Consider the following 15,142-nt stretch of genomic DNA (forward strand, 5'->3'; position numbering starts at 1 on the left):
TCAGTTAACCTTACATCGAATGCGTTCAAGTATTTTTCAAAAGAAAATGTTCTTACTCCTTTACAACCTTTGTAGGCATAAAGATTCCTACTTTATACAAGTTTGCTAGAGGGTACACAATACAAGTGCAACCTTTTGAAAAGTAGAGAGAGTTACATCCTCATACCGGCTCTCACAGAAATAGTCGTTCATTAAATGTTCAGGTTGAGCAACCAACATAAGAGCCAATCATTTTCAAATATATATGATTTAAGAAAGCAGAGGGAGTTCCACTTTTTTTCCCCTTCAAAACAGCACCTTTGGAGAGCTTATTGTAATCTAAACCATTTTCTTTTGTTACCAAATTCAGTAGATCGTGAAAACTGCCAAGTCTCCATTATTCTGTAATGCTGTACCAGTCCATGCCTACCAGCTACCATAATGCTGGTATCGACGAAAGCTGCATTTGGTGTCGTCTATGTTTTTGTTAAATCAGCTCTGTAAAACGAGCAATCGTTAGAGAATTCATTATTTGGTAGGTTCCAATGCAGTTTAAGAAAATACAAAAATGGTTAACATTTTGTTATTGCGGAGTTCCTTCAGAGATGAGTGTTTCAGTAGATTGAAAGTAGAATATCTTTATTACTAATAAAGCTGCGTGGGGTTTCATTTTTTTTAGAAACAAGACTGGCTAGTGAATGTCTTGGCTACTGATACCTTGTTCAGATATGAACCAACAAAATCTGACCAGAAGGATGAGTAATCTCACCAACGCCTCCGTAGTTAGAGAAAGGTTTTAGTCTTTCTTGCGGCTTTGCGGCAGCATCCCAGATGGTTTAAATAGGAATGTTTAATTCAAAGAAATTGTAAACTAGGTTTTAAGACCGGCCAGTTTAGGAATATATATTTATATATATTCCTCAACTGGTTATAAATATATATTGAGGAATATATATCTATAACTCTTTTGTGGATGTATAAACAACAGTACGCAAATAGGGAACTGCAATTTGCCTAGTCATGAGATCTGAAGCCACATATTTTTGCTAATTTTAGTTAAAGTTGCCACATTACCAATAATTTATGTGAAACGCCAAAGATGGAGAGATCATTGGTAGAAAAGAAATAGGCAAAATGGGAATAATTAATATAGTAGCCATGACTTTTTTTTCTTTTTAAATCTGACAATGTTGTGCTTACTGTACTGAAAATCTTCACTGGTTCTTCCTTTATATTGCTACCGTTATGAGCATACCAAATGCCATGACGCATGTGGTATTTACGTATTAAAAAAATACCATTATGACATTCAGATTCAAAATATTTTTGTGAAATATAGGCATTTCATTATCAACTAGCAGTTATGAGATAGAACGCAGGGTTACAATTACAGTAACCTGGAATGAAATCGCCATATTTAAAGTTCTACTGTAGACAGAAACGAACTGTCGTTTGATCTTAGAAAGATTTGGTGTTATTACAATGGGAAGGTTGTTTCGTCACCCACAGCTCTCCAAATATGCTGTTTTGTAAAAAGCTCTGTATAAAACGTAGCATGTCGAATGGAGTACAGGATTTCCGAATGATGTAGTTTTAATTAATGGCGTTATGATTTATACACACGTGAGGACTCATCATTTGTGACACACATTTACACACACATATAATATACGTATATGTGTGTATATGTATAACATTAGAAAATTAAAACTCTGCTTTAATAACTGTTTCACAAAGTCTCTTTGTTATGATTCCTTTCCTTATGGCATATGGATTTTCTATTCCTGTATCTCACATTAATTAGTGATAGTTAATACATAACACTTCATTTGTAGGCCCTGAAAGCTTATCACATTCTGGACATATCGTTACCTTTTTCTTATATTGCTGGTGAAGCATTTTTTAAATTATGACCAATTTCAATTACCTTCGTTTTGCTTTGCCTGTTAGTAGGAAAACTGTAATTTTCAGTGTATATAAATGAATATTTGATTACATTTGAAACAGAGAAATTGGGTGGTTCTTTTTAATAAATTTAAGCATTTCAGTGTACACAGTACAGTAAAAGTAATATTTCTACCCTATTCCAGAATATACTTCTTCATTTTATCTTGTTATTACTGAAAGCCGTTAGTGGGAAGTGACTGTCACAGATCAACATCATCACCACAGCGAATGAGAATGTTAATACACTTTCATCCCGTATACAGTAAAACAAATAAGCTTGTTCTTTTTGGCTCATTTAAAACATTTTCTGTCAACAGTGATCCATACAACGATCCCTTCGTAGAATTTCGAGGAGGCGAGCGAAGGGGCTTCAATGGTAATGGTGGCAGTGCCGGAGGGGGTGGAGGCGGAGGTGGCGGAGGAGGAGGTGGAGGTGGTGGCGGTGGCGGTGGTGGAGGGGGAGGAGGAGGCGGAGGCGGAGGAAACGGATTCAAGTTCAACGAAGATTTTCTGACTTCGCATTCTGCTGGTAAATGTGGTGAGCATTGTATTTATCTGTGTACCCTTATAATGATTAAGGCCTTGACGCATATCGACAGCTGTTCCGAGTTCTTAATACTTACTGATCAAGGAAACTGAATCATTCGTCAATGCTTTTTCTGTATTTTGCCTCAATAGTGGAACTGTGATGTTTTAACCAAAAGTAAGAGCAACACTGCCTACCTATATTTGCTGATAGATTTCTTTCATGAGATGTTCAAAACACTAAGCAGAGAAGCTTAAAGTAATTTAGGAATAATGTTTCAGTTTTATTGATGATTTTATTTGTCTGCCAACAGTTGAAAACTTGTACAATGTAATAAACTGTTGAATTGTACTCAAAACGATATTCAAAGTTTGTTGTTTTTTCATGACAAAAATAAATTTCAGGTTTTCTCCTCACTTTTCGGAAGTGTAAAGATTTTAGATGTTTTGATGAATTGCTAAGGGAGGTTATTAAAGGTCTGATAAATTATTTTGTTTGTAGATGTTGGATGTTTTCCCCGTAAAAGTAATACTTTACAAGTAATACCATTTATATATTATTATATAAATGCTATTAAAGCCCAAGGTAGATGGTAGATATGCTAAAAATCCAAAAGTCCTTTACCTTTTTAGTTTCGTACATTATATATAGTATTGTAGATTGTCCATAAAAGTCTATGTAGGATTTACGTAACCTTTAAATGCTTCCATTAACGAAGCCTGACTCTTGTAAAAGAAAAAAAAAGTACGTTAGAAATGTTTTTTAATTTACTTGATAAGTAGAAAAATTATTTTATACGCGATGTTTTTACAAGCAAACCAAGTAGAGAAATAGCATAGAATTTGGTAAGAGTTTATACTTTTACAAACCGTATTTATAAAGGTTCATCCCATTGAGACTGTATACTATGAACTATTTTAAACTATAGTCTCTTAAGTCACCTTTATAAATTAAGTTAATTTACACCGCAAGCATTTCAGTGTATTACAGCTTCCCTTTGTTTAGCTATAAAAATCATCTGCAATTCATTGGAGCCGAGAAAAGCTTACTTTTGATTGAATGCAGTTTAAATACGCACATATATGTATGCATGTATGTCTGTACATGTTTGTATGTATGTATGTATGTATGTATGTATGTATGTATGATGTGATATTATGTATGTATGTATGATATGTATGTATGTATATATTATATATATATATATATATATATATATGTGTGTGTGTGTGTGTGTGTGTGTGTGTGTGTGTGTGTGCGTGCGCGTGCGTGTGTAAAATAACAATAACTCTCATAGAAGACCTGATAGAAATTAAGTATCGTGGACTTATAGTAAAGACGGTGGGAGGTGTTTGTGGATGCGTTCTTTGTTTTAAAACCACTGTGATAACGTTTCAGAGTTAGAAGGAAATAGCCGAATGTTGTGTACCAGGTCCTTGAAGAGACTCATGCTGGAATTGTTAGGGATGCATAGGGGGAGAGGGGGTTCAAGGACGTACGTTGTAGAAGGTAATGTCTTGAGGATAATTAAGAGTTTTAATGACGTAACTCTAATGAGAAATTAGAGGAAGTCCATGCAAAGATGAGGGTTAGGAAAATGGGTCAAGAATGAAATGTGTTTGCTAATGTTACAATTGTAGATGTTAACAAAAATGAGGTGCTAGGGGGATGAAAGAAAGTTGAAATTGGATTTACCATGATTAAAATACTAAGAATAAATGGAAGCCATGAAAGGGGAGACGTGAATGGTAGTATGAATGGCGGAAAAAACCATAAGGGGGATCTGTATAGGGGTTTTGAGGTTAAGGTAGGATGATAGAGGTGTGACTAAATATTGAAGCGTGGAAGAGAGCGGGAAAACTATGAAGCGGAAATTTAAATGAATGACCAGATCGTCGAGTTAGATTTTCATTTTCGAATGGAATTGTTTGTTGATTGCAAACAAGTGAGAAAAATTATAGGTTGCTGGAGTACTCAACTTGCATAGCATTTATGTTGTAAAAAGTATTGACAAGTGAGTTGCAAAGATGCGGTAAAAATGCCACTTAGATAGGTAAAAGGACAGATATTAAGAACTTAAGAGGAGGAAAAACCGCAAGTTGACGTGTGTATCGTTCGGAATTTTAGTGGGGAAAGAAGAAGATGGAGAGTGGGAAACAGATGTCTTGAATTTGAGGGGCCGATAGAGCGAGTTTGTCCAAGATATAGGTGACTGGTGCATTTCGGGATGGGGTTTCTGGACCAATGTGTGCTTGTACTCCCATCTGCGACCAGCCGAGGTTGATTAACTTCCATTTACATAATTTATTGAAGTCAACAGAGGCGCACTGAATTTTCAAGAAGGGGAACTAAATTGAGACCGAACTCTCCTTAAACATAATACATAATACTGCAGCAGCGAACTGTGAAATGGCAAATAACTTCCACCAACACAATATTTTTCTGAATATTTAGTTAAATAACATAGTATAAATAGGTTACTACTGATGCCATATTTGAACATCATCTTTATGCTATTCATGTTGAGAGGTCAGTGTAGCAATTACAAGCAGTGTCCAGTCTAAACTTGCAAGACGAGTTTCTCCCCGTTATGAATAACAATTGCGTAGATTCCGCTTTCCTGGATGTAGCTTGGTAATACTGATTCCAGTGTAGATATCAGAGGGTTGTGCGGCTCTCAGTCCAGTTATATAACCAAAATAAGAAATGTTGCTTTTGTCATTCCTACCATAGAGGAATCACACGAGATTCCTCACATTTACAGAATTAATTGCATGTTGACTAATTTACAATTGATCAAGATACAAATATTTTTCATATTTTTGGATGAAAGGGACAGTCATTTAAGGAGGTGCTGGAAAATTTCTATGAGTTCTTCCCAGGCAACATCGGGTTGGTCAGCTAGTAATAAATAAATATATATATATATATATATATATATATATATATATATATATATATATATATATATATATATGTGTGTGTGTGTGTGTGTGTGTGTGTGTGCGCGTGTGTGTGTTTGTATTTGGAATAACCACATTGCCCTCAAAAGTTCATGATTTTTCACATGTTTTAGTGAGAGCTGCATCCAAAAGGCGAAGAAATCGAGAATTTATGTTGGCATTGTAGGTATTCCAATTACATAGGTATTTGGTAAAACGTCAATTCCATGTATGTATATACACACAAATATATATGTATGTAATTTATATTTGTGTGTATGTATGTATGCATATGAATTAAGCTATCATGTCCCATATATGGCCAAGAGAGACAAGGTCTACCCAGTTGGGTGGAGTTGCCTACCACCTGGGGTAATACGTAGACGATGGCGTATCTTAGAGGTATCTGCTCAAGGTCTAGGACGGGAAACTCTTTCAGTGCTGACCTGACTGGCACGGAGTAATAATAAAGGTAGACTTGAGAATTTCTCAATAATAATAGAGTATACATATCACTGCATAATGTCATGTGAGTGTTGTGTTGATGGCTTCAGGTATAGGAATCGGGAAATTTAAGATGGAAATAGGTGTAATTTTCCAATTTTTCCCAAAAAATTAAGAAATACGAAAGGTAAACAATCAAAAGATGTGGCACGTACATCTAAGGGTTGTAGCATTTATAAACGACTGTCCCAATTCCAAAAAATACAAGTAAAATCCGGTTTTGGAACCTATCTCAAAAATATGTATGTATATGAAAATAGTGCGTCACTTTTACATTGTTAGTAATTACATTGATGCACGAAGCTCCTCTTTCACTAATTCCAGTATGGTGCAAGAATTACTTCCTTATTACTGGCGTTTATATTAGTAGAAACGAAATTGTAGGGTGATATGAAACACTTAATGATATTGTGATAGTAATAGTAGTCCCCCAAATTATACCCATTTTCCTTTTTTCGTTTTCTTTACGGCAATTCACCCGCTGATGCAATGAGGAGGTAGACAAAGCTCCACTTGCATTGGGGATTTTGAGGGAAGTGAGCAGACCTTCCCTTTCGCTTGACCTTGGTAAAATATGTACCTATAAATCGCTATTTCATTATGGTAAACACTGATAGGAAAAAGAAGCTTGTTTCAGCCACAGAGCACCAAGTGAATAGATAGTATAATCTCACTAAAACGACTTGTTTCTTATTAATTAATAATGTTATATACAAAGTACATATCACTTAACGGTCAGAATCAAGAGTATGTAATCATGTACATAACGTAAATGACAAATAATTCTCGTCTGTCTGTGCCCTTTTAGCGGAACAAGTGCCACTTGGACTAATACTTGATAGCTTTTATAATCATAAAACTGAGGGGGAAGCCTGATTAGACTGGGAACATTTGTTACAAGGGTGCGGTAACATTCAGAGGGAAAAGAGAGTAATCGAATTCGTCAGATTATTCAGGCATTGTTACTGTTAGTATGCTCGGTTTTTTCCAACCTGTAGGAAATAACAAGCAATGCGCCAGGAACATACTGAAATAAGAATCTTATAGTTGCCCTAATAAACAACAGAATTGAGAACAGTTTACATTTTGTACAGCTGCATGATAATATAATGTAATTTAAAATTGATCAGAATATAGAACTCCATAAAATGCATTCGTGTAATACCAAAGGCTGATGTTTATGACTACTATGCATTTGTACATAGTGTAGCAAACAGTGTAACAAACCCAACTCTTTCTGTCTCAGCTTTTTATGACCTGCTGGACAGTATGGATTTGCTACAAAAAGATGGTTAAAAAAGGCACAGGGTTCCATTGATAATATTATTTCATAAATAAATAAACAAATAGTGGCAATCATTACTCAATATCATTAAACAATACCAACAATAAACCAAAGCCCAGTACACACATAACTAACGCAAAAAGAATGGGAAAAACTTCACTCTAAATATAAATATCAACATTACCCCATAACTCAGAAACCTTGGTCGGAGGACGGGGGAAAAAATTACTATTAGGACCCACGCAGGAGTCAGGCGAGAACTAAAAAACTCTGGAAAAACGAGAACAAAATTAAAGCAAACAAGAATCCGACTAATTCCTCTGAGTAATTATCCAAACAACTGAACAACCTATTAAAAGGGTTGCTAGATATTTGCGTGAAAACATAAATAGACAAATTACCCAATGACTACGCTCACAAAATATAAATATCTATTGAACGTTTGTTACAATAGTAATGGTCGCCTTTGTGTTTAAGTGTATTGGTAAGAGTTAATAGTAAAGAATTTTGAGAGGTAGTATTTTTTGTATATGTTAAAAAAGAAGTTCTTAAATTCCTTAGGAAGTTTCTAGGTAAAGGTGAAAATGTTTCGGGAAATATAAGGAGTAAATTGACATAATGAAATGGAGGCTCAGCTGTTGGAGAGGCGATGTTGGAAGCGTGATAAATTAGCCAGTTAAAGTCCTATTTGGATGAAAAAATGGCGAGACTATGGGATTATACATGATATATCGAGGTATTTTTCCCCTTGTAGAGAATACCCGCCCAGCGTATATTTCAGTCTGGCGAGAGTCAGCTCTAAGGAGGTATCTCGGTTAAATCTCCATCTCTTACCCACGGACAAGAGATTGCGTAATCTAAAGGATTAAGCATCTTACGTTGCGTAGGAAAGCTGTCAGAATTACAACTCTCTCTCAGGAGTATTCACGCGCATTCGGAAAGAATAAATTACATTTGATCACATTCGCTTTAGGCAATATCTCAAGCAAAGTATATTTAATCTAATTCTGTAGATAGGTAGCATGCAGTATTTCACTTAAATTAAGAAGCAATGCAGAGTATCAAGTAAATGAATGAGACAAAGATGGATATGTTTACTTGTATTCTTTTACGACTTAATGTTACATTTACACGCACATTAAAAGATATAACATCTAAGAGAGTATAGTGATAAACATTAAACACTAAGGGGAAAATGTAATAAAAAAAAGTGTACAATGATGGACACATACTTGAGCTAACGGTTTATCCATTTCAAATTCCCCATTGAGAGAGAGTTCAGTCTTAGGATTAGTTCTGATAAAGAACACAAGGTCATTTATAAAGGATTTTTGCATTTTACTCATAATAAAAAGCAAATATAGTATGACTACTAGACTGAGAGTTACCGAGGAAAGGAACCCCTTGAAAAATGTTGAAAGGCCTTATCTCTGCTTTGTTCTGAGAAATAGCTAACTTTTACTATTGATATTTAAAAAGGGAGGGTTAGTGAATTCCCTGGTTATGAATAAGGACGATTTTTGGTTTTTAAAGTATTACTGTTCTTTTGAGGAATCTGTAAGCCCTGTTTCGTTAGACTATTCAGTAACGTTATAGTCATTTCCATTTGCTCCCAGTCCTATTAAATATAAAAAGGGTCACTAAAAATTACTCGAATAAACCAAACACACTCTTCGAAACGTATCTTTGGAACACTTCGGTAGTCAGCGACTGTAATGTTTGTAAATGTCACTATGGATCTGCAAGGTACTTTGCTAATGTCATCTATCATCTGCAGAACAGTCTTAACCGAAAACTCAGAATCTCATAACTCACCATCTCATTAAATATAACTCACATCTTCTCAAGTTCTTATGGAAAAAAAAGGTAAACATAATGGGTTGACAATAAATCGGTCTCTGGAAGATTACCCCCCACCCCCCCCCCCCCAACACTTATTTCCATTTGCGCTTTGCTAAGCCTTTCCTGCTGTTATTAGGCATATTGTGTTGTAAAAGATTACCTCGATTGTATTATTTATGTAAAATTGGTGTATTATTGAGTATGTCAGTATTTCCCCAGTTTAATGAGAAATTTAAAATGGAAATGCATACTTACATAGTGGTAGCTTTAAGTGCAAAAAAAAAAAAAGGATAACTCCTGATACTGTTGGAAATATTTGTAATAACTTTGCATGCCATGAAATGAATGAGAAAATGTGATAGTGATGTCACCTTATTATAATAAGGCAAGCCATTGGAGGTTCTCTTGCACAATTTAAAAAATCTGATTAATTTGACAAAATAAATATCTTTGCACAGACCTTGGGGGCTGTCACCTCCACAACCAGAGAACTTACTCACCTGAAATCCAAAAAGCGATTGAGGGAGTCCAGTATATTGCTCAGCACATCAAAGATGCAGACAGAGATAATGAGGTGAGTTATCTTCACAAAATAAAACATTTTTTCCTTATGTAATCACGTAGGTTTTTATTTTTGACGCGGTTCACTAAACATTTTGTTGGCTAGCTTCTCTGTTTTTCTCTCTCTGTGCTTTTGTTTAGTTTTTGATAAGCTACTCATATACCTATATTATGTTTTTATATTATGCAGAATAGTTAGGGTAGTTGCCCTTGTGGAGAAATCATTTATTTTGTTGTTAAATTTTCTTGAAAGGAAAAAAATCACTAGATATTCTGTTAATAAAGAGATGACAGGTTATTATAAGGATATAGACCAGATTTTTTCAGGGAAAAGTAAAATAATTACATAATAAAAGTTTTTTCTTTTCTTTATATTTTTGACTTGCTCCTTTTTTTCTGAAATTTGTCGATAGTTTTACCGTGACTTCTTCGTGACCCATCAGCCTTCCGTCTATCATGTTCCTTCTTTTAATCTTTTGAATAAGTGTCTGCATAAGTGCGGTTCACCTGTTCGTGTTTTGTATGTACGTAACGTAGAGAGCTGTTATTGTCACACAGTTGTGAGATGTTTGTGGCTTTGGTATTGCAGTGTTTGTGACTGAGTGTGAATTTTATTTTTAAAGTAGAGGTGCCAATATTAGATAAATACTTAATGTGGTGTGCGTATGTTAGATTGGCTTGCGTTTGAGAAAACAGTATGTTCGCACGTTACCGTTCATTCAACATTCTATTTCGTATGTGTTTTGCACCAAATTTGTGGATTCTTTGTGCTTTGTAGAACATGCTCGTATGGATATGAGAAGACTGATGTTTGTTTTTGGACTGGAGAGCTATATGAAAGATTGTCGTTGGTAGTGGAAGTGTCTGGTTACATGTGATAATTCGTGCTTCCTTTTTTATTTTTTTATTCTTTTTTTAACCGAAATACAGGAATATTTCATACTATGCCTCTGACAAACTTTTAAATCTAATGACCTCCTTTTACTGTCATTGGACTTCATGGGCGAGAAACATATCATTTCTCTTCTGACACACTGTATTTTCCTGATTTCTAGCAAGTTCCTCTCTATTTTACTTATTGTCTGTCTTTCATATACTCTGTTGTATTCTTGAAATCTATTCTTCCTCAGCATGTGTGTAATTGTTTGGACCTCCATATTTTAGTGTATCATCCTCTTCGTGCGCAAAATAGCTTTATATTCATTCACCATCGGAGAAAAATATAGAACATATGTGTGTTGAAATGAATATATGAAAGAAATATTTATACCGAAAGTTATTACAGTATACGTGATCGAATCACTCTGTTTGTGGCCATGACTGACTAACGACAGAAAATGTGAGAATTTTCCAACTCAAATTCATGAAGGCAAGGTAGTCAACAAAATCTAACAGACTTTCTCAAAGAATAAAAATTATTAATACCGAACAAAACCCCAAAATGATTTTGCTACGAACATCTGTGTATTAGTGACCTGTACAAAGAACATTTTGAAATGAGAATCTATTTAATTTTTCCCAGAATCCTCAAACGGTTCCGTAGAAGATACGCCCAGATTTTCATTTTAGTATTGGAATTTTCCATAGTTCAAAAATCTGTTTTTTCTGAGTCAAGTTCTTTAAAGCCCCGGGAGACATCAAACTCCAAGAGCCTCCTTAACGTGTTGCCACAGTTCACCCGACGGTCTGAATATATTAATTGCTAACACACCTGAATATTTTCATAATAAAACAGAATATCCATTGAAGCTTATTGCAACCATTCATATCACAATGTACCTACTGGAATGAAGATTTTTCAGATTTTTCTTAAATAAAAAGGTAGATTATCAAAATATGTTTGAGGTTTCAGTCTCATAGTATTTTGGTATTGGTGTTTAAAAGGCGCTGTTACACGGGAGGCTGCAGGCGCATGACATTTGTAGGCTCTTTGTTAGTTGCTTGAGAATATAACTGTTTAAATTTTATTTAGAATTTGCATCTAGTATTTTGTAGTCCGTTATCATTTTAGATAATACAGATCCTTTATTCTCCGTAATTAATCTTTAAAATGTATAGTGTGCATGTACAGCAGTCATGGGATACGTTCATGAGAGGAGTGTTATGTTGAGTCATTAGTTTCTGCTGTCAGAACAAGAAGCCAAGAAATATATATATAGTAACATTTAAAGGAAAATGGAATCTGACCTGGCATGTGTGAGAAAACCAATTGTCCAAAACTTAAAACAAATTGCATAGAAAATTTTTTTATCGCTTTTTAAAATGCTAATGTTTTAGTTTGTTTCTAAATTCTTACGTAAGGACAACTTGCCCTGCATAATAAGAAAAGAATGAGTGGATTTTGTTTAGTTTGGCCGTTGCTGATCTCGTAATTTTCATTTACAGAAAATTATGAATTTAGACCCCAAAAGAAATTTATTGTTTTTATTTTTAAATTATAATTAAAAATTTTTTATTGGACCAGCTCTATTGATTTCGCTTGGATTATAGCAGTGATTAAAGTTTTTTATATATATATATATTATGATTAGTATGGTTATTATTGAGGGATTAAGAAAGGCTGACTCTGATCTTCTTTGTCTGTTCATACCAATTACCAATTACTAATCATATCCACACTATCACGTTTTTGAAAATTTTGTCTTAGACACATTTTTTCTATTACTCTTTCAAACTTCGAATTTCTGAGTTTACCCTTTATTCCTCATGATGATGATCTTTCCTCCCATATTTCTTACCTGTGTACAAGGATTGGTGTTTCTAGTGGAGTTTCCTCATTATTTTCAATTGGTCTTGCAGCTAAAATAAGGTTTATCATAGATTTTCCTTTCTTTGTATATACATAGATTGGCTTGCATCACATAGAAATGATAGAATGTGGTGGAATCGGCCAAATTTAATAAACCGTTTCTTTGTTTGCAAGGTTTTTTTCATGCTTAGAGAATTTGGCAACAGTACCACAGACTTCGGCTTACTTTAGGATACCATCGTTGCAGTATTGGTTTTTGCGTGAAAAGACTAAATTCTTCAAAATGACGGGTTTTTCATTTTTGGGAAATTTTGATTGGCTCTTTTCCATACGTATCCATTTTCGCTGAAGGCTTTTCCTCTCATTCTTGGTTCTTGAGTTTATAAGTTAGTATAAAGTTATTGTTTGTCAAGTAACAGTGTTCTTGGTGAGGTGCCTTGATGTCCAGTTCCCGAGGTCTTTTGTTAAGGATTAGGGAAGGAAATGTATCATAAAGGTTATTATTGATGCTTATCAGCGTTTCCGTTTTTAAAGTTTCCATTTACTTCTTTGTGGTCCATCGCTTCATTTTTCACATTTGTGGATTCTGTTCTGTGAAAAATTTCTTGTCAAGACAGTAACTTCTGTGGCTTTTTATATTGACGTTTACTATGAATTTTTAATAATATTTAAGAAAGAAAAGTAATCATCCCAAAGCTTATTTCACTAAATTATATACTATTTTAAACTTCCCACACTGAGTAGGAGAGTTGTCGTCTTGACTTCTCGCGAGCAGTTTGAGACAATATAATTATGTTAAAAATTAGTCAGACGAGCCAATAGTTCATTAATCAGTCGAACAGAACAGGGTTCGCTACCTTCACTATAAGATCTCTCTCAAGTTCCAATTATTTTGGTGAGAAGTTTCTACAAATTTGTTATCATTAGTAGCAATAATAAGTGAAATGTGTGAATATAACATAAATAAATTTCATATGACAGGTGACAAAAAAATGTTGCTTATATTTTCATACTTGAAAACTTTGTATTCCTTTAATATTTTCTGAGGCAAATCATGATGACAGAAAGCGACAGCTCCAGATAAAGAATCGGAGAACCTACAATAATAAAAAGCGAAAAAAATTGTTACGTAACATCTCAAACTTCAGTGACACAGTATGACTACCCTGAATCAGAGCTATGGGTTAGATGCATCGCAATGGCCATGCTCCCTGACATTCAAGTATTAAAAGGACATTTTTAATCCTTCCTGTGAGACGAATTGTTAACTGGAGATTATTAAGGTATTTTATAGATATCACTTCACCATTTCCATTTTCTTTTCATTACTTTTACGAGTTAATTTTTCTGATACTAGAATCTAATGCTTTATGCTGTCCACATGCTTTTGTTTAAGGGCTCATTTTTCATCAACTGCCCACATAGTGTTTCACGTTTTGTCTCAGAGTAATTTATCCACTGCATTAGTAGATTGTGACTTTATGGCCTGGTGGTTTTTTCAAGTTACCCCAATGCAATGTATGTCTTCATAGGCCGTGCATTTTACAGAAAGCTAAGAGCTGGTTAAGATAATTTTCTGTTTATCGAAAAGAAATACTCCGTGTTGATTATTTTGTCGAAATTCTTTGTAATCAAATTAAATGATAATGATATTATTAGTTGATGCTTTGTACCAGTAGACTCAAAGTGGCTTTTTGTTTTGACTAGTTGAAATTGCTAATAACCAGTTTCTGCTTATAATTTCAAATCTCGCACACACATTTTTAGGACAACAGCTATATATGAAATAGAAAAAAACAAACAAACAAATGAAATACGTTAAGAATACCGAACATTCTTTAGGTGTTTGAAACTGCAAATCTTATAGTGTTGCTGATAAAGTTATTTAGCTACTTTGAAGTTATTGCTTGTGAGCTAGCTATGGTACTACTCACATAAAAACATGGGATATCATTAAATACCACAGAATTATATCAAATATCGAATACTGTAGAATATATAAGAATTTTTTTTCGAAAATTCTAGTTCTTTTAAGGTTTTGGTGAAAGTGTGGATAGAACGGTGTAATGCGACCAATTCCAATTCCAGTTGTTCAGAACGGAAAATCTGTTATGAGAAATTTTTAGGACAAAAATAATTTTCAGAGATTAGACGAGTTGCAAACGTATATAATACCCGTTTCAAGTTTTGGGGAAATTTTAGATAAGGTTATCATAAAAACATATCAAATATATAAGGATTACAGGTAAAAAACAATAGTACTCTTGTGAATAAAATAAATTAGTTGCCAAAAGATAATTAAACGAAGAACGCACAGGAAATGACATTTTGATATGGTTTGTTTTATATATAAGTTGATTTTCCTATTGGCAAATTCTAGATAGGACGAAATTGTAAAAAAAAATGGGGTACATGGCCACGTATAGGTTAACGTGCTTGTTACTTATGTCCTTTTATTAAAATGTGGCGCATGCTATGGATGCCAAGAAAATGTTCACCAATTTACAAATTTTGTTGGCTAATGTATAAAGTTTGACCCGGCAGAAAAGAATTGCCTGCACGACATGGGAAATGATTATAAGCTGCGTAGCTAGCTTGTCGGTTACTGCGGAAATTAAAAAATCTACTGATATTAAGGACTACAAGTGAAAAATCCCACTTTCGAAACTTCAATGCGGTCATTATTTGTTACAAATCACAGTCGACAAACTAAAGATAGATATGTATTTATATTTGGTTAATTTACTTATCAATATAGGTCCCAAGCCTTGTTTGCTTGGTGCAATTACATATGATAATATATATAC

General features: G+C 34.2%; 1 protein-coding gene across 7 annotated transcripts in view; it reads left to right on the forward strand.

Moving 5' to 3' along the window:
* Window positions 1-15,142, forward strand: part of LOC135201370 (acetylcholine receptor subunit beta-like 2) — a 658,252-nt gene that overhangs the window by 629,547 nt on the left and 13,563 nt on the right. For 2 of the 7 annotated variants that reach the window (XR_010311516.1, XM_064230214.1), the window contains exons 10-12: window positions 2,244-2,464; window positions 2,857-2,928; window positions 9,484-9,599. Coding sequence is in view for 4 of the 7 variants with exons in the window: in XM_064230214.1 (XP_064086284.1) it covers window positions 2,244-2,464; window positions 2,857-2,928; window positions 9,484-9,599 (409 nt within the window). In the remaining 3 variants the exon portion in view is untranslated. The remainder of the gene's footprint in view (window positions 1-2,243; window positions 2,465-2,856; window positions 2,929-9,483; window positions 9,600-15,142) is intronic. The other 5 variants (XR_010311517.1, XM_064230216.1, XR_010311518.1 and 2 more) reach the window with 3 other exon arrangements.

This window comes from Macrobrachium nipponense, chromosome 28 (assembly GCF_015104395.2).
Source record: "Macrobrachium nipponense isolate FS-2020 chromosome 28, ASM1510439v2, whole genome shotgun sequence".
NCBI lineage: Eukaryota > Metazoa > Arthropoda > Malacostraca > Decapoda > Palaemonidae > Macrobrachium > Macrobrachium nipponense.